At 35.6% G+C, this 18,954-nt stretch overlaps 1 protein-coding gene across 1 annotated transcript in view; it reads left to right on the forward strand.

The window, feature by feature from the left end:
- The first annotated feature begins 11,098 nt into the window (after positions 1 to 11,098).
- LOC134823823 (AT-rich interactive domain-containing protein 4B-like) overlaps positions 11,099 to 18,954 on the forward strand; it is a 33,129-nt gene continuing 25,273 nt past the window's right edge. The window contains exons 1-4 of the mRNA XM_063835401.1: positions 11,099 to 11,291; positions 16,162 to 16,257; positions 16,514 to 16,582; positions 16,741 to 16,828. Coding sequence (XP_063691471.1) covers positions 11,286 to 11,291; positions 16,162 to 16,257; positions 16,514 to 16,582; positions 16,741 to 16,828 — 259 coding nt within the window. The 5' untranslated portion in view covers positions 11,099 to 11,285. The remainder of the gene's footprint in view (positions 11,292 to 16,161; positions 16,258 to 16,513; positions 16,583 to 16,740; positions 16,829 to 18,954) is intronic.

Genomic DNA, 18,954 nt, shown 5'->3' on the forward strand with positions numbered 1-18,954 from the left:
ATTTTGTTTTGCTAATGCGCACGGCGCTCAAAGCGACAACATCATTAGATTTTATTTTGTCTATTGACGCATATTATATTTTTGCCGAAAACACACTTCCCGAATTGCACGCATTCATGCATTTCCAATTGCAGCGACTCTTTTCAAACTTCATTGTTCAATATCAATCAATTCCTCATATTTAATTTGGTCGACGCACGCTAACATAATATAACTCAGTGCAACATTAAGCAAATTACAAATATTTTATATTATCAAATTTTATGTGTTTTCAGTGGAAATGTAACGGGCGCCTTTTATTTTAATTTTTAATGTTTATAATGTTTGTGATCAGTGATGTATTATTAAATTTTCAATAGCTTTCAATTTCATAGTTAGTAGTTGATCGAACGTAATTACATTAATATTATTTATCAATTAAACTTGTAGCGCGATGCACTACTGGGTCGCGCGCGCGCATCCAATAATGCTTCTCGCAACCACGTATGCAGATCGGCGAGATGCGAAGGATTGACATCGTGAATCAACAATTAAACAAACAGTAGAGCTGCAAAAATAGTGTAGCGCGATGCGTATTAGTATTAAAATGATAAGTGGTTTGGCCAATTACGGAGCTGGTTTGTTCAGTATGAGCAGATCTGGTCTTAATTTGGTATCAAACAGTAGATGCAGTAAAAGTAGCAGTAAAATGAAGAAAGTCCACAGTTCTTTTCTTCCGGAGAGGGTGAGACCATATTGGAACAAACTCCCCTCGGATGTCAAGAATTGTGGGACTGTGTTAAGTTTTAAAATAAGATTAGAAGCTTTCAAAAAAGAAACTATTTTAAACGGATCCGTAAATGATATTCATTTTTGGTATGTTTCGGACGAAGTATTAGGAAAGATTGAGGGATTAAATTATGCTACTAATAAAGAGAAGCACAATGAATATCTTGTGTGTCATCCTCATGTTGCTAAGAAACGCTTTATTAACTTATATAGTAGTGGAAAGTATGTAAATTAGATTCATTTTCCCAGAAACCCTTACTGGTAGGGGCCTAACTTCGAAAATAAAAAAGATAGAAACGTCTGGTTTTCAACAAAATGTTCGCCTTGTAAAAATAACGTTTCCCCCCAGGGGGAAATTCAAAACAATATAGATTTTGAATTATCGCGAAAATTCTTATTTTGGGCCTTATATAATAAAAGTACACAGCTTTAACTTTGCGGATTCCTGTACTCTGATTGGCTGAATTGTGTCACGTGCTAGCTGTTTGAACAGTGGAATGCGCCACGCGTGCAAATCATGCTTGATGTCGCGCGCGAGGTCGAGCCGTCTGTTTAAATTAAACCAACTCTAGTACCACCACCAGCCAGTAACTTTTCCTGGGTTATCTTGGTTGTTTAGGCCAATAGATTTAAGATATTTTTAAAACTTTAGTAGATATATTTTTGATGATGTGTGATGATGTTTGTGTCATTATATTTTGATTTGATTTGATTTGATTTGTTACTGTGCCGCGCCGCGCACTCAATGAGGCTTCTCGCAGATCGGCGAGATGCGCTATTGTGCCGCGCCAAGCTGCGATTAATTGAAATCGTCAATTAACAAAAAATAATGACTCTAAAATCAAATTGCTCGCTACTTGTTATATGTTGAATCGCAATGCACTACCGGGCCGTGCCGCGCATCTTCTCGCAAGGATTGACATAGTGAATCAACTTGACCATTGTTAATGGTCTGGCCCGGCGCGCGCTAATTCGTAGCACGTGCCATTGGTCCACATTTTGAGAAGAAAGCGGCGCGCGCTACTTCGAAGAAATTTAGATGAGTAACAACCGTCAAAAATCAATTTGTTATAATACTGCAAATAAGCATTATTATTTTAAAAATTAGTTCTTGTGTACTCACATCACACATATTATTGTAATATACTAAAAAAATCTAAACTTCAGAATTAATGCAAATTATATTTTTAATCGCTACACTGTACACGTTGCCCGCAAATAAAAAAGCAATTTTTGTCAAACTTTCAACAATCGAATCATGTTTATATTTGTCATACGTTGTATGACCCGCCTGTATCGTCGAAACTCTATATATAATAGTGAAGCTATATATAATAGTGAAGCGACCGTGGGGGTCACCACGTGATACAAGTTTATATGCTAACATATGCATATTTAAATTATTTCTTCATATTATTATTATTTAAATTATTCATACTTACTAAAGTGTCATTATAAGTTCTTTAGCATTGTCAGTTGTTGCATCACGTTTATTTATCCATTTAACTGTATCTAAAGTTGTTTAAATTTCCACCTAAAGTGAATGTGATAGAAAGAACTTTGTGAATATAGATAGTCCAGATTTGAACTTGGACCCCCAAGGGCCAAGGCCAAGGGTGATTTTCAATTCATATTGATGTGATTATCTTTTGCATTATTTCATATTGGGTCATTGTGAAATTATGTATATATTGTATGAATACTTTTTATATTTGAATGTTGCAATTTTGTCGATCTGACAAAGTTTGCTTTTGTCTGCACGTAAAACAAAATCCTACATTATTACCGCCGAGTCTGCTTACATTTGCCTACCTTATCCAGCTTGAGCACTTTTTCAGCCTAAATTTGTTTCTCTAAAATTCTTATTCGCTAATTAATAAAACAAAAGTTAATAAAACAAAAGTTAAATTTATTACCAATTATTCAATCAATACATATCATAAATTCTAATATTGGAAACACAATGCAGAATGGATGTCTTAAACTATAATTTGTTGTCACTAATAATCTATTTACTTTCAAAGTTGAAATTTAGTTAAGTATGAAATGCCACCACATCATAGTTAGGGTAAAATATAATTCTTAAAAATTTTAAAATTAAGAAGATTGCTCTATGACTTAAAATTTAAAATTCAGCTAAAGATGTCTAATTTTTAAATAGTTGGTTACAGTTTATGACAGTACTGGCATGACCAATTTTATTGTGGCTGGTAAAAGGACCCAGTTGCCTGTAAGGGCTTTACCGAACCCCTGGGGACCACAATGTGATAGGATCAGGCCAGATGTTTCTATGTAGAGCAATTTATTTATTTCGGAGCTATGGTTACGTGGTATAGTTGGTGGTCATGTTTAAAGGTCAGTTTATCCTTGTGTGCTAATTATCCATCCAGATGCTTAGTGATGTGAGTAAATCATGCCCTTCTACATTATATAACGTTTAACTATAAATTTGTTTTTACCACAGAAACTGTGGCACTAAGGTCAAGAATTAAAAATTTGTACTCTCATTGATAGTTAAAGCGTTTTTTTTTTTTCCCCAGCACTACTACACAACAAAAACCTGTCGGCCCACCGAGGAAACACAGTCGCAGAACAAAGAACCCAATTGTGCTCCTCTATTCTGCGATCGTGTGTATTTACTATAAACTAGCTAAATGCAGTTAGTAAAATTTTCTGGAATCATTCAAGTCGTTTGATTAGTTTATGTGTCAAAGTAATGTCCATGATAATCATATTTTTGGATCCCCGGTGGGCAAACACTCGTCCCAAAGGCTAAGGCAAACCTGTCAATGTTTCCCCATACGAAGTAAGGAGAACACATACTCAGCCTACAACTCCACCCATGGGACGAGACGTCGTGAGCCTCAAAATATATAGCATATACCCAGTCAGCAAACACTATACACAACATACATACGATACCAATCAATGTATAATGCCATTACTTCATTTAAAAGAAAATACATCTGCTATCTAATTTTTAAAAAAATTGAAGAATAAACCTGAAGAGAGGAGAAGGAGAGAGGGGTTTGGGAGAGGTAGAGTAGGAAAACAACAAGATCCTGTGCCGCAGGATTTTAAAATTTGTTGTATGATGATTCGTTTTGTGTCGTCTCTTAGATTAATATAGGTCTGATACCCTTGTCATGGTTTTTTGCAATAACACCGTGGTTTACTCATGTGATTATGTTTACTAAATCAACCTATTTCAATGATAATTCATTTGCATCAAAGTTGTAACTGCACCAAAGTTGTCGGTCATATTTAGATTGTAGTTCTAACAAAGATTTCTTAAGGTTAAGGTTATTCTTGAATATACTGATGGGAGTGGAGAAGTCTATTTCACTTGTTGACTTACGGCAGTGATTCCAAATACTAGTTGATTGATAGATGAATAGTGAGGATGGAGTGGGTGGGATGAAGTAGTTGTCTCGTCTTGGTGACCTGTTGAATAAAGAGAACATTGAGATTGGTGATTGGAACTTATTAATTTTGAACATTTCCAGTAAACAGTGCAACTTATGAAGATTGTGGACAGTCAGGAAGTTATACTCGTTACAGATTGGTTTACTGTGTTCTAGTTCAAAGAAATCTTTGCCTAACATCTGCTTGATAACTTTACCGGTCTTATCCCTAGTGATAGGCCTTACTCTGGCACATGTTTTGAACTTATTGAAGTATGCATCATTATCACCAAAGAGAATTCTTATGCATTTCTTTTGTGTTTTAAATATGGCTTCTAGTTTATTATTTGATACACCTCCCCAAACAGATATTCCATAACATAGGTGTGATTCAAAAAGGGTGTGGTACAGGTCCTTATATAGTTTTTTAGGTACACAGCGTCTAATTCCACATAGTCTACCTATCTCACATTTCAATTTACGGTTTAACGCTCTTAAGTGAGCATCCCAGTTCAGTTTTTGGTCAATAATGACTCCAAGAAACTTAGTTTCCTCCACCTTTTTAATTACTATATTATTTAGTGTCAGTTCTAATTCATTGGTGTTTGAATCTGGTTCATTTCTACAGTTCGGCTTAAAGTGGATATAGCAACATTTCTTTATGTTGATATGCAGCAAGTTACTCTTCATATACTGATGAACAAGTTTAAGAATTTTATTAGCTTTGCAGTAAAGTGTTTTTATACATTTATCTACAACAAATATGTTGGTGTCATCGGCAAAAAGTATAAACTTACCTAGGTCTGATACTCTATATATTTCATTGATGTAGATAATGAAAAGCAAGGGACCTAATACTGACCCCTGAGGAACACCAAATATTACAGACAGTTTTTCGGATTCTTCTCCAAGTACTGAAACATATTGCTGTCTATTAGAAAGGTAACTGGCTATCAATTTATTTGCAGTCCCTCGAATTCCATAATCATTCAGTTTTTTAAGCAGTTTATCATGACAGATTGTGTCAAAAGCTTTACTTAAATCAATGAAGATGCCTAGTACGTGATTTTTATCTCTTAAAGATTTTTCAATGTAGTCGACAGAAAAGTTGAGTGCATGGCTTGTCGAGTGATTTTTTCTAAAGCCATATTGATTTTCATATAATAATCCTTGCGACTGAAAGAAACTGTAAAGCCTGGAGAATATGATTTTTTCAAGTATTTTACCGAATATTGCTAAGGTTGAGATAGGCCTGTAATTTTCAAGAAGCTCAGCATTTTCTTTCTTATATATTGGACTTATTTTACCTACTTTTAGGTCGTCTGGAAAAAATCCCTGTTGCATACATTCGTTGTACAATACCGATAGTAGTGGGCTAATTTTGCCTGATACTGCCTTTACTATATGTACTGGTATGTCGCTAGCCTTGCCATTCTTAAGTTCCGATATGATCTTAGCCACCTCCTCAGGTGAGCAGTCATGTAGATATATATTAGCTGTATTCGATTTAGGTAAGAAGTCACAGAAACTTGGAAGCTGATTTATTTGTATCTCTCCTAGTTCTGTGTAGGCTGCATTAAGGTTAGATGCTAGGGATACAAAATACTTATTGAATTCATTAGCTATAACTCTGCGATCAGTTATCTTTTCATTGTCTATGGTAAATATAGGTCTGATATCACGTTTCTGTTTGCCACGAATTTTATTTATCAGTTCCCAGGTTTTCTTGGAATTTCCCTGAGTTTCAAGAAACTTGTCAGAATAATATTCAGATACAGCTTTTTTACGAACCTTTTTTAGAGCCTTTCTATATTCTTTGTAGTCATCATAACGGTTTCTTTTATTACAGCAGATAGAACACACGCATGTGCCCCCTTTTGTGTCAGTTTCGCCTTGTTTACACTTAACTTTCCTGACTTTCGCCCAGTCATCATACAGCCCATGGCAGTGGTTTACTGAGGCTATAATCCCGCCAGTAATCCATGGGTTGTTCTGCATAGTGCGCTTAGTGGTTTTGGGTACAGCTAGTTTGCAGGTTTCGTCAATGCTGTTTTTAAAGATATCATGAAAGTTAGTAAAATCTATAATTGGTTCATTGTCTAGTTTGTTACCCAAGACTTCAGCAAATTTATCAGTGTTTGATTTACAATAGTCATAGTATTGAGTGTGCTTGTGAATATTTTTGGTCTTGCTAATTTCCCAGTCAAATATTGTAAATATAGGTAGGTGATGAGATATGTGATCAGTTATGACTCCAGAGGCAGTAACAGAGTCTAGGTCATTTGTAATGATGTTGTCGATGCACGAGGCATTACATCCAGGCTTTTCATGAGTTGCTAATGATATCAATGGGAAGAAGCCTCTACTGAATAGGACGTCTTCATACTGTGCAATAATGTTACTGTGTTTACCATGGAGATTAATGTTAAAATCACCTGCAATGTGTGTATGTTTTGGTGCTTTATCAAGGATTGACGACAATTCTTGGAGAGCTTGCTCAGCATTGCCACTTGGAGGGCGGTATATTACTCCTATAGAAGTAGAATTTCCTATACTTCCTATGGTTACAAAGAGGGTTTCTAGATTTTCTGTTACTTGTGACAGGTTGTTATTTTTAACAGCATTAAAGGAGTTAAGGACATATAGAGCTACTCCTGAGCCTTTTACTTTCGAGTCAAAGGTATCTTGATAGAAGCTCTCATAGCCTGTGAGTTCGTACAAGTTTTTCAATTCAGGGCCTACATTTGTTTCAGCAAGACCAATTACAGAGAATTTGTTAGTAAATCTAGCTATTTCAATTGCCAGCGAGTCAAAGTTTGATTTGTTGCCATCAAGATTTTGAAATATTAGTGAGTTTTGCACTTGTAATTCGTGAGCAAAGGTGTGGTTTATGCCTTTTACAGAATATGAGTCACAGCTTTCAAGTACCTCAGAGATTTTACGTGTAACATCATCTGCATCAGTGTTATCATCATTGTCATCATTCAGAAGCTTGAATGGGTTATAACGGATTACTGCTAGGTGGAGACAATTATTGCAGTACAAGTCAACTTTTTGATTTTGTTTGTCACTGGTGTTATAGCATCTAGAGTGAATGGGACAGTTACAGTTGTAGCATTCAAATATAGATTGACCTAAATAGATACTTTTTAAACAGTGGGCACAGACCTCTTTTTTAAGAACATTCATGTTGGAGGCTGATAGCCTTCAACATGAGGCTGTCCTCCGGCGGCATGAGAATAAAGTGTTGAACCAACCTTACCGTCCCTCCTCCCCCTCTTCCTCCTATCAGTCCCTCCATGCATCCTAACGAGGACAGTATTACGGATTAAAGTAGCAAGTTTGGCCACTCCCTTCCAATTAAGGTGCAGGTAATCCGTCCGGCCATATTTGTCAAACTCCCTGGACAAGGTTAGGCAAAGTAAGCCAGTGTTATTATCCAGGAAGTCATCAAAGCCATCAACGAACTGGACACCAAAGTTTTTGGGAAGTAGCTCACGACGAATAAGCTCTATAAAGTAAAGAACTTTCCTATTTAAATCAGCATTTCGAGTTGGTAAAAGAGGACAAAGAAATACTTGGGCAGTTGGATTGGCCTCTTGAATTTGCTCAATCTTGAATTCTAGATGACTAAATATAGCAAAAATTTCACGCTGAGATTTAACGGATGGTCTTCTGACATCATTTATACCACACATAATAACAATGTTCTTGTATCCACATGCAAGATATGGGTTAATGTCATCTATTGTAGGAGTCCAAACATTCCGACCAGGCAGCCACTTACCAAAGCTCCTTTTGTGATCCTCTCCAAATTTCATACCTGCTCCATTTGAATCAGAGAAGATACAAGTACTGGCACGATTCTTTCCATCTATTGATCTGAAAGTAAAACTATATCGTACTGCACCAGTGACTGACCCCTTCTGGATAGAGTGCTTGTAGTGAGCCTGACTCCTTCTGGTCATCCTGTAAACTGATCTTGGAGTACAATTGTGCGTGTGAACTGGGTTGTTCATTTCAGTGAAGAGGACTTTGCATTCACCTCCAATGGAAAGAGTCAATATGCTAGACTCTGGATGTATCACCGGTTCATTGTCTGAATGTTCAGGCAGATAACCCTCGCCTTCTTCATAGCGGTTGATCAACACGCTATTCATTACAGGGTTTCCTTCTGCACAGAACTCCTCATTGATTTTCAGGACAAGTGCAGCAATTTTATCAGGGATCTCCACGGTTTTCTTATTCTCATCTCTGGATCCGCTATACTTGTATTGACAATTCCTTGTAATTGTTGTATGATTGTGCATTCATATAAGCGACAAGAGAAAGGCCATTGTTGGACGTGAGGCGGGTGAGGATTCCTCTTACTTCCTTAAAATAATTCCTTCTTTTACGTCCTAAAAAAATGTTATAGGTTTGTAGTGTTGTAATTAGTTTCAAAATAAAAGTTTCTAATTAATCACCTGTATCCTTATATTCTTGTACCCAACCTTTTATAGTTGATAGTACTATGTTTACAGTATGCACTGAAGGGATATCATAGAAAAATTTTTGAACTCTCGTCGGTACCCTCATTTAACCCTCAATTAAGTTTCCTATCATTCGGATGAGTCGATCGAGGAGATGGCATAGATCTAATGGATCCTTAGCTACTCCCTAGACTAGGTGACACTGGGATTCGAACCCTAAACCTTCTGCGCTGAAGGCGGATGCTTTAACCATTAGGCTAATTGTTGTACTAAATTCTTTGTTGTACTAAATTGTAATTTCATTTAATTACTGTGAATTATTTAAGGATAACAACCACAAATGAATTCTATATAAGATATTATCATGTTTGTATCCTTGTATCCTTGACTGCATTACCTTCTTTGTTATCTCCTGCTTGGTTGCATCCTCAACATTGGCGTTATTGGTTTAAAGACAAAGACCATCATTTAATTTTTCTCTCAATCGTTTTTCTGTCTGCATTGTGAAAAGATTAGTGTTTAGTGTTTACTTCTTAGGAAGTTCAACAATGTCTCAGTCTCAACACCCGCAGTAACTTTAGTTGTTCGCGCTAGTCAAATAGGTTAATAATGAATGAAAATAATTGATTATTATTTCAGATAGAATGATAGTATTCACAGTGTGTTTAAAGATGTAAAAGCCCACTACCCTTAAGATGAAGAAAGCTCTTCTTAGGTCTCTTGCAATACTGGTACCTTCAGCGTACCTCATATCCAACAAAACTGTTTTGACTCTGCACAATTTTAGATTCCCCAGTATTTTCCTGTCCTGGCAACTGTCAATTGCTCTCCTTGTTATAATTGTGTTGTACAGGCACCATGTCCTGACCTTGACACTATCCGATCTGCAGACTTGTCTGATGAGCTCTTTACTTCTAACAGTCTCGATGTATTTTGGGTCTAGAGCACTTGGCGTTCTACCGATTCCAGTCTTTATTTCAGGACAGATTCTAGGTACTCACATCGTGGAAAGTATTGTTCGTCTTAGAACTGCAAAATCTCTGTTTACTGTGGTTGCGCAGACAGTTAACTCTGTGTTCATGTCGATTCCATTGTTTGTACTGCTGCTCAGTACAGTTGATATTTACATTCTCATGTGCTTCTTGTGTCACATTATGAGCACTTCTGCAATGATAAGCTTGAGCAACACACCCTCTGACTTTGAATCTACTATCAAACAAGCTGTTGTTAAAATTTCTGTAGCAATATCTGCCCTGCTTCTATACGGAACACTTACAGGTGAGGTAGTTCAAGCAGGAAAGTATGATTTTTCAAAGACACACTTCAAAATTTATCTAATGTGCAGTGGTGTATTGAGTGCAGCAACGTTTGTTGTCCGTGGTTGGAGCTATCGTAGTGGCAAGTTACAGTACAGGTTGGTGCTGCAATACATTGCCGTCTTAGTGTTTGGGTATTGGTATGACTACAATGGTGACGTCACTCATGATCGGGATCTGCTCATAACCTGTTACTTTGTATTTCTTCTTCTGTTAGACACTTATTTTGCAAAAAACTCAAATATACAGTCAGCAATTACAGTCACTGCAGAAAAAGATGAGGTTTGATTAATCTGATTTGCCTCGCATAAAGATTACGATTCCTTAATTAGATGTAAAATCATACGTACTACAAAGCTACAAGGTTTAATCATTATTTCTTTTCGTTTTTCGAGTTGGCAATTTGGATGAAATAGTGCATGGATATACTTTCAACATTTTGGCAGTGTCTCTACTGGGGATCCCTAATGTTGGGTACTTTTACTGCAAACTCTTTAACGTTTATTGTATTGTTTATGACTAATAAGCTGTTGGTTCAAAGCAGTTGGATTTTAGATTTTTAAAGATATAACTTTTGCTTTAATTTTGATAATTAATTTTTTTGTCTTTTTATATTATTTTTTATACAGGGTCAGCCAATCAATTAAGGTTGTTATATTAATTAATTGATTTGTGAATTTTATCAACTAATACTATTGGTATTAGTAATCAGATTTCGAAAATAAAGTTGATATTATAATGTATAATGTATAAAGCTCCTTTTTTTATACATTATGATCACAGAGGATCTGATATTTAGATATATATTGCTGTGCTGTAAAAATTGACTTTATTTATTTTATTTATTTTATATTATAATGTTATCAAACATTATGCTATTAGTCATTACTCCTAGAACTATTTAAGATCATCAGTTTGGAGAATATTTCATACTGTATGAATGGAAATTTGTAATTATATCATTTATGCACAATCCGTGCCAATATTAAAGTTGATAGTTGGATAATATCCGGTTGGAAGAGACATGGACGAATGAAACAGGAAGTTGTTTCAGTATTTCAATCACGAGACTAATAAACAGCAAACTACTCCATCATTTAATATTAAAGTTGTAACAACTAACACCCAGTACTAACGATATTATATTATATAGCAGTGCAATGTTGTGCTAAAGAATGAACTTCGCGGTGTGAATACAAACCCTGTCCCTGGCTGGTCGCTCCAGCCCGCAATTCAGACTGTACTTTATCTATCCGACTACTCCGCAAGCAATCCACACCTAATCTTGGTATATGTTGGTCGGGTGGCTGCTAGCTAGTTAATATATGTCGGTGAGTCCTAAATCTACTTAGCAATTTCATATCTTCTTAATTGCTATATTATATAGTATATACCCCTTATTTGAGTCCTAAATCTACTTAGCAATTTCATATCTTCTTAATTGCTATGTTATTATATAGTATATACCCCTTATTTGAGTCCTAAATCTACTTAGCAATTTCATATCTTCTTAATTGCTATGTTATATACAGGGTTGCCGGGGGGCGGGGGCCTTAAAAACCTTAAAAACGGCAATTTTGGGCAAAAAACCTTAAAAAAGACGTGAAAAACGGGCAAATTTTCGGGTTTTTAAGGTTTTTTAAGGTTCCATACCTAAATTATACCTAGCTTGATGTAGATCTAAATGGATTTTCCGGATAAGTAAAATTTTCTGAAATTATACCTAGCTTGATGTAGATTTGATAAGATTTTCTGAAATTATACCTAGCTCGGTGTAGACCTGATAAGATTTTCTGAAATTATACCTAGCTCGGTGTAGATCTAATTGGGTTTTTCTGAAATTATAATTAGCTCGGTGTAGATCTAATTGGGTTTTTCTGAAATTATACCTAGCTTGTTGTAGATCTTATTGGGGTTTTCTGAAATTATACCTAGCTTGTTGTAGATTTAATTGGGGTTTTCTGAAATTATACCTAGCTCGTTTTTCTGAAATTATACCTTCCCCCTTTAGATATGATTGCAATTTCTGTAGTGGAAAACCTTAAAAAACCTTAAATTTAACTGTTTTGGACCTTAAAAATGGGTCAAAAGGGGCCTTAAAAGACGTGAAAAAACCTTAAAAAAGACTCTCAAAAATGCCGGCAACCCTGGTTATATAGTACTATATAATATAATTGATTTTGGACACGAAGGGAAACACACAAATTTGGCTTGGAAACTTCGTTTATTACATCGCTAGAGCCTACAAAAAAGAAATAAATTAGTCAGATAAAATCAATCATAATACTCAGTCAAAGAGATTCAAAAATTTATAAAAAGGTCATGATTAGAGAATATCATGAAAGTCGATCAGAAATTGGAATACGATAAAATTGTTTCACTGATAGCGTGGTAGATAAAATTTATAAAGAAAAATGACGCAAAATTGGCACAAAATTGTTAAAATTAATTAATTACAGATATTGGTAAAAACCACAAAAAAACTACCTTTTAATTTCCATCCTATTTAAACCCCAAACATTAGTTCTAAACTTTGCACAAAATCTAGCCTCTTCCCTATCTAATAGGGAAGGTTTAGTCTTTTTCACAATCCCGAATTTGAAACAGTCAAAACTGAAAGTGTCCTTGTGTACATCGTAACAATGCATTGATAAGGCTGAGTGCTCGTAGAGGGCACGGTCGTCAATGTTGAACTTGTTCCGGTGCCCATTGAGCCTAATGTGGAATGGAGTCAACGTCTGCCCAAAGTAAGTGTCCTCAGATCCCTCAATAGCCCTACACTGCTGGCATTGTGCAACGTAAATAATGTGCTTATCTTTGCACGTGAGGGATTCGTCTAGATTAAGCTCCATGCCGTTGACCATGATCTTAGAGTCAAGATCGAACAATACCGGGCAAGTCTTGCATCCAGGGGCTGAGCACTTCTGTGATGTTTTTTGGGGACATTCAGCCTTATTTCCAAGTTGTCGATTCTTCACTACCCTGTTTCCGATTGAAGGATGTTTTCGTGTGGCAAATATCACACGTATATCTCCACATATCCTCCTGATGTCCGGTCCAAGTTCGTGAATCAACTTCTTCAGCTGAATGTTGTCCGAAGAGTGTTGTACTGAAAAGACTAAGTTATCAGCGTTCTCACTCTCCTTAGACCTGTTGGCTCCGTGGGTGTTCTCCAGTACTCTGACAACTGCTCTCGGCTCGATCTCCTCTAACTTAACACTGTTATGTCCGCTTTTAGATAAATCTGCTTTCAGCTCCATTAAGTCTTCTACACAGGTTGAGTCTTGCGAGTTCCTTTCTATGATTCGTATCATCTGGGAAAACGCCACAGATTCGAATACATGGTGAGGATGAAAGCTATCCGTTCGCAAGTAATTCCTAGCATCTGTCTCCTTTCTGTAGAGTCTATATTGGATCTGGTTGTAAGTATCCAAGGTTAGAGTGATGTCAAGGAAATTAACAGTTTTACCGATTTGTTGGTCAGCAAATCTGATTCCAAATGGTTCTGCCAGTTTGTTCACTATATAATATATATATATACCCCTTATTTATTGTATAACATTGAATCCTTCTCCAGATATTTGCGTTTGAAATAAATAACACCACATATTTAACACCGTTACTATCAAGAAAACAACAATTTCAAGAAAACAACAATTTTATTTAGTATCAATTAAAGCAGACAAAAATATATTTCATATATATATAACTAGCACGAACTTTAGATCAGATATCTTAGGGGACTTGGAGTAGCAAGAGATTGACTAAAAGGTATATAACTTTTACAAAGATACGTCGAGAAGAATCCAGGGTGATACAGGATCGGAGAGTGCAGACCAAAAGTTTACGCACCCACCTTTGCCTCCTGAGTTCTTGGTTGGGTAGAAATTTATGCAAACTTGGTCGTTTATACTCCAAGTCCCTTTCTTAAAAGAAGTAGTATTAACTATGTCTAGAGTTAGCTTCGTTCAATAATAACAATATCAATATAATCAATATCAATACCAGATAAACCTACCGAATAAATTATTAAATATCAATTAATTCATTCCGATAAAAAATTTTATAAATTTAGATATTTAACTTATCTAAAAACATTACAACAAATGTTTAAAAAGCGCCCAAAATCGATTTGAAAGATTTTCTGTCTATAGTACAATCATGATAGTAATAGTAAGTGTGTGCCGCTGCAATTAGATTTGATTACTGCAATTTAAAATTGTTTGGAGTCCAAGTATCTTTTAAGTCAGCTGCCTGTGCTTGTATTAATAGTGCTTTGGTTCTCAGTTTTATCAAACTAATGGACGTTTCTAAGCAATTGCTTGAAGTTAAAATTTTTTTATGAACAGCGTTCCAAAGCTTGGCTGCATTAAACAAAAAGGTATTTGATTTATTTAGGAGAATAACCATTAGACTCGTTGCACGGTTTGAAATGTTGATAGCCTCATAAAGGGAGTATGGGCAGTGGTACTTGATAATCTTAGAGAATTCTAAAATACAGTGATATTTGTACAAGTTTTGAGCTGTAAGAATTTTTAATCTATTAAAAATGGGTTTTGTATGCTCCTTTTCAAAGTGTTTATGGTCTAGTTTTTGCATACCGTATGGTCTAGTACGTGCACATGTTGATTGTTTATCTAAATATGAGTCAAGGTCGCCAAAAAGGATCCTTATACAGTGCTTCTGTGCGATGAAAAGACTATCATTGGACCGTTCTTTGAGGACAACACCCCAAACACTTATACCATAACTGAGATGTGATTCAAAAAGAGCATTATATATTTTCAAATATAGTTCAGAAGGTATCGAGTGCCGAATTCTGCAGATTGCACCAGTCATAGATCGCAGTTTTTTACGGATGTAGTGCATGTGGGCAATCCAGTTTAGCTTACTATCTATAACAACACCTAAGAATTTGGTATCCTTGACTTTAGTAATAACCTTACCATTGATGAATATTGATCTAGATTCATCTAGCAGGATAGCAAATGGTCTGGTCCGTGCACAGGTGTCATCATATTCAGAGGCAGGTTTAAAATGTATGTAGCAGCATTTGGACATGTTGATATGAAGTAGATTACATTTCATGTAAATCGAGACATGTTTAAGTACTAAGTTGGCTTTTTTGTATGTTGCTTCTCTAGATGGTCCTGATATGAAGATATTAGTGTCATCAGCATAAAGTACAAATTTCACCTCGCTGTCTGAAAAGCAGTTTACTATATCGTTCATATACAATAGGAAGAGTAACGGCCCTAGAATTGACCCTTGTGGTACTCCAAATTTCACGTCCATTGTTTCTGATGGTACATCGTTATACATAACATACTGCTTTCTGTTAGTCAAATAGCTTTTTAGTAAGGTAAGTGCTGTGCCCCTAATACCGTAGGAATTTAATTTGCATAAAAGAATATCATGATCAAGGGTGTCGAAGGCTTTGCTCAAGTCAATGAATATCCCTAGGACATGTTTATTGCTTGCCAGAGACTTAGTAATGGTTATGGTTACTATACACATATTTGCTATGTTACTATGGTTACTATACACATATTTGCTATGTTACTATGGTTACTATACACATATTTGCTATGTTACTATGGTTACTATACACATATTTGCTATGTTACTATAGTTACTATACATATATTTGATATGTTACTATGGTTACTATACACATGTTTGCTATGTTACTATGGTTACTATACACATATTTGCTATGTTACTATGGTTACTATACACATATTTGCTATGTTACTATGGTTACTATACACATATTTGCTATGTTACTATGGTTACTATACACATATTTGCTATGTTACTATGGTTACTATACACATGTTTGCTATGTTACTATGGTTACTATACACATATTTGCTATGTTACTATGGTTACTATACACATATTTGTTATGTTACTATAGTTACTATACACATATTTTATGTTACTATAGTTACTATACACATATTTGCTATGTTACTATGGTTACTATACACATATTTGCTATGTTACTATGGTTACTATACACATATTTGCTATGTTACTATGGTTACTATACACATATTTGCTATGTTACTATGGTTACTATACACATATTTGCTATGTTACTATGCATATGGTTACTATACACATATTTGCTATGTTACTATGGTTACTATACACATATTTACTATGTTACTATGGTTACTATACACATGTTTGCAGGATGTGTTAGAAGTTGGGACGGAAGTCAGTGCTAAATACCGTGGGGCTTTCTGCGAGGCCACAATTAAACATGTCAAAAAACTTATCAAAATACGGGTAAATAGTTTTATTTTATTTCTAACTAATCAACTTTTCTTTTTTTTCTTGTCTCATACTTAAATTGAGGGGAGAGAAATCCCAAGAAGTGGGAAATAGTGATGACTAGGCTATCCACTCCGATAATGGATAGCCTAGTGATGTCCTGATGTTATGTGTCATGTGACCTGCTGTTATTGCTATTAGCAGATATTCAGCTGTATAACATACATGATACGTATCTGATATGTAAAATATGTAAAATGTTACTTTCCAGATTTCATGGAACAAGCCGTTAACGGGGTCAGCAACCGTTACTCAAGACAACATTAGAGGTGTAGTCAAGGTAAGGGATACACGTGTTATCTATAACAATACGTTATAATTCTTACAAGTTTTGCTCATGTAATATGTACATGTTCCAAAAATATCAAAATACCGATAAGAAACGTGACATTCACAACATTTGGGGGATTTGTTTTAATAGCTAATGATGTGTGTCAGATGCAAAGCACAGTGGAAGCGAAGAAAGATAATGTGTGGTCTCCAGCAACAGTTCTCAAGATAACTGATGCAAGCACTTATACTGTCGGTAAGTCACTAGTTTACTTAGTGTACATACAAGTAAACACACAGTCAACACTACTAGTTCAAAGTAACGTTATAATAATTACATTTATTAATTATAGTAATACACGATGTTTACTTTATTATTCAAAGTTGCTTTGAAATAATAACGCTGATCATGTAAAGTAACATTACTTATTATCATAATTAAGTTTATTATTTTAAGTAACATTAAAATAATAACGTTAATTATTTAAAGTGACACTTACATTACAATTATTCGTTGCAATAATGACGTGTTTGTTTGTGCTGTGTGTATTCTTAGAACCGGATATACTTTAATAGCACGGCAGTACAGTGTACAATGTATAGTATACATTGTGTGCATCTTGCACTATCAATACCGACTAGAAAACGCTTATAACAGTTCATTTGGTCCAAATCATATAGCTTTCGCGTTCGGGAATTGAACCCACTATCTCCCGTTCATTTAGGTGTTATACCATTTAGGTGCTACACCATTTAGGTGCTACACCATTTAGGTGCTATACCATTTAGGTGCTACACCATTTAGGTGCTACACCATTTAGGTGCTACACCATTTAGGTGCCACACCATTTAGGTGCCACACCATTTAGGTGCCACACCATTTAGGTGCCACACCATTTAGGTGCTACACCATTTAGGTGCTACACCATTTAGGTGCTACACCATTTAGGTGCTACACCATTTAGGTGCTACACCATTTAAGTGCTACACCATTTAGGTGCTACACCATTTAGGTGCTATACCATTTAGGGGACGTCATTAATTGAGAAATTGTGCCGACCTGTTTAATTAGGGGACGTCATTAATTGAGAAATTGTGCCGACCTGTTTAATAAGGACCAATATATGATATCACTTACAAGAATGTTGAAACTTATCCAAGAAATGTTAGACTTAAGTGCACATTTAAGTTGTGTATAATAATACGCATTTAAGCTATAAACTAACTTGCCATAATCTTTACTTAATTACATTTTTCATGAAATTTCACAAAACTTCTAGTTTATCTGTGTCGTTAACGTTATCGAAACGTTATCGAAACGTTATCGAAACGTTATCGAAAGAAAAATTGAGAATACCGTTTTAGAAATGTTAAATTAAAGTTTATTTATCTATTATTTATTTTGTGATAACTGTGGTATTGCGGGTACGATTGTTGGGGATATAAATTATCTGTACTATCCATAGTTCCGTTCAATCAATGTAATTGGTTTGTCCTTCTTCGAGAATGGCCTTTTGTAGTTTTCTACGAAGGACTTTTCTCCCATCTTCAGATATAATAGGCTTGCTTGTAAATTATTTTAGTTTATTATTTTAGATTTCCGCTGTGTATGCCAGGAGCCTATCATGTAGGGATTCTAGAAATTTCTGTTTTCCTAATTTTGACAGACCCCAGTCCCACCACAAAGGTGTTTTCATTTGATGATTTTGCTGCAGCTGAAGCCTTTTTTGCTATGTTAGTAAACTATTTCAATAATTGTGCTATGTTAGTAAACTATTTAAATAGTTGTGCTTATTATCAAACATGTCAATCTTACAAATGTCAACAATCCTAAAATAATTTAGAACCGAAATGTGATCCTTTGTAAGATTATATGTCCCAAAAGTCAAATTGACTTGTACTCAACAATTTACTCCAATAACCACGGTCACTAGCAAGTTCTCTCAAATGAAGAATATCATCATACGACTCAAGCAAGATGAAACGCTTCCAGAGGTCAACCTTCAGGTGGTGTAGGAGGTTACGTCTGTGAGCCCCGAGTCTACCAGCTTCACTGCACATCTCGACAGCAAAACACAGCGCAGCTTGAGCTGGTGATCTTTCATCGCTCCTCAGTATGTGTCCTAGCATCTTCCACCTAGATAACTCAGCACGCTCAGACATAGGGGTAGAGTTACTCTGTTTGTAGAGGGTATATTTGGACATCATACTGCGTGGCCAGCTGACATTCATGATCTTTCTGAGGTGGTTACGGTGACATGCATCTAGTTTGTCCCAGTACGATTTAGGCATTCCCCAGCAACTAGAGTTATACATGAGGATAGATACTACTTGGGCCTCATAGACCTTCAGCTTCTTCTGTAGGGGGATCTTACTCTGGCA

This window comes from Bolinopsis microptera, chromosome 12, assembly GCF_026151205.1.
Source record: "Bolinopsis microptera isolate Bmic1 chromosome 12, MBARI_Bmic_1.0, whole genome shotgun sequence".
NCBI classification, from domain to species: Eukaryota; Metazoa; Ctenophora; class Tentaculata; order Lobata; family Bolinopsidae; genus Bolinopsis; species Bolinopsis microptera.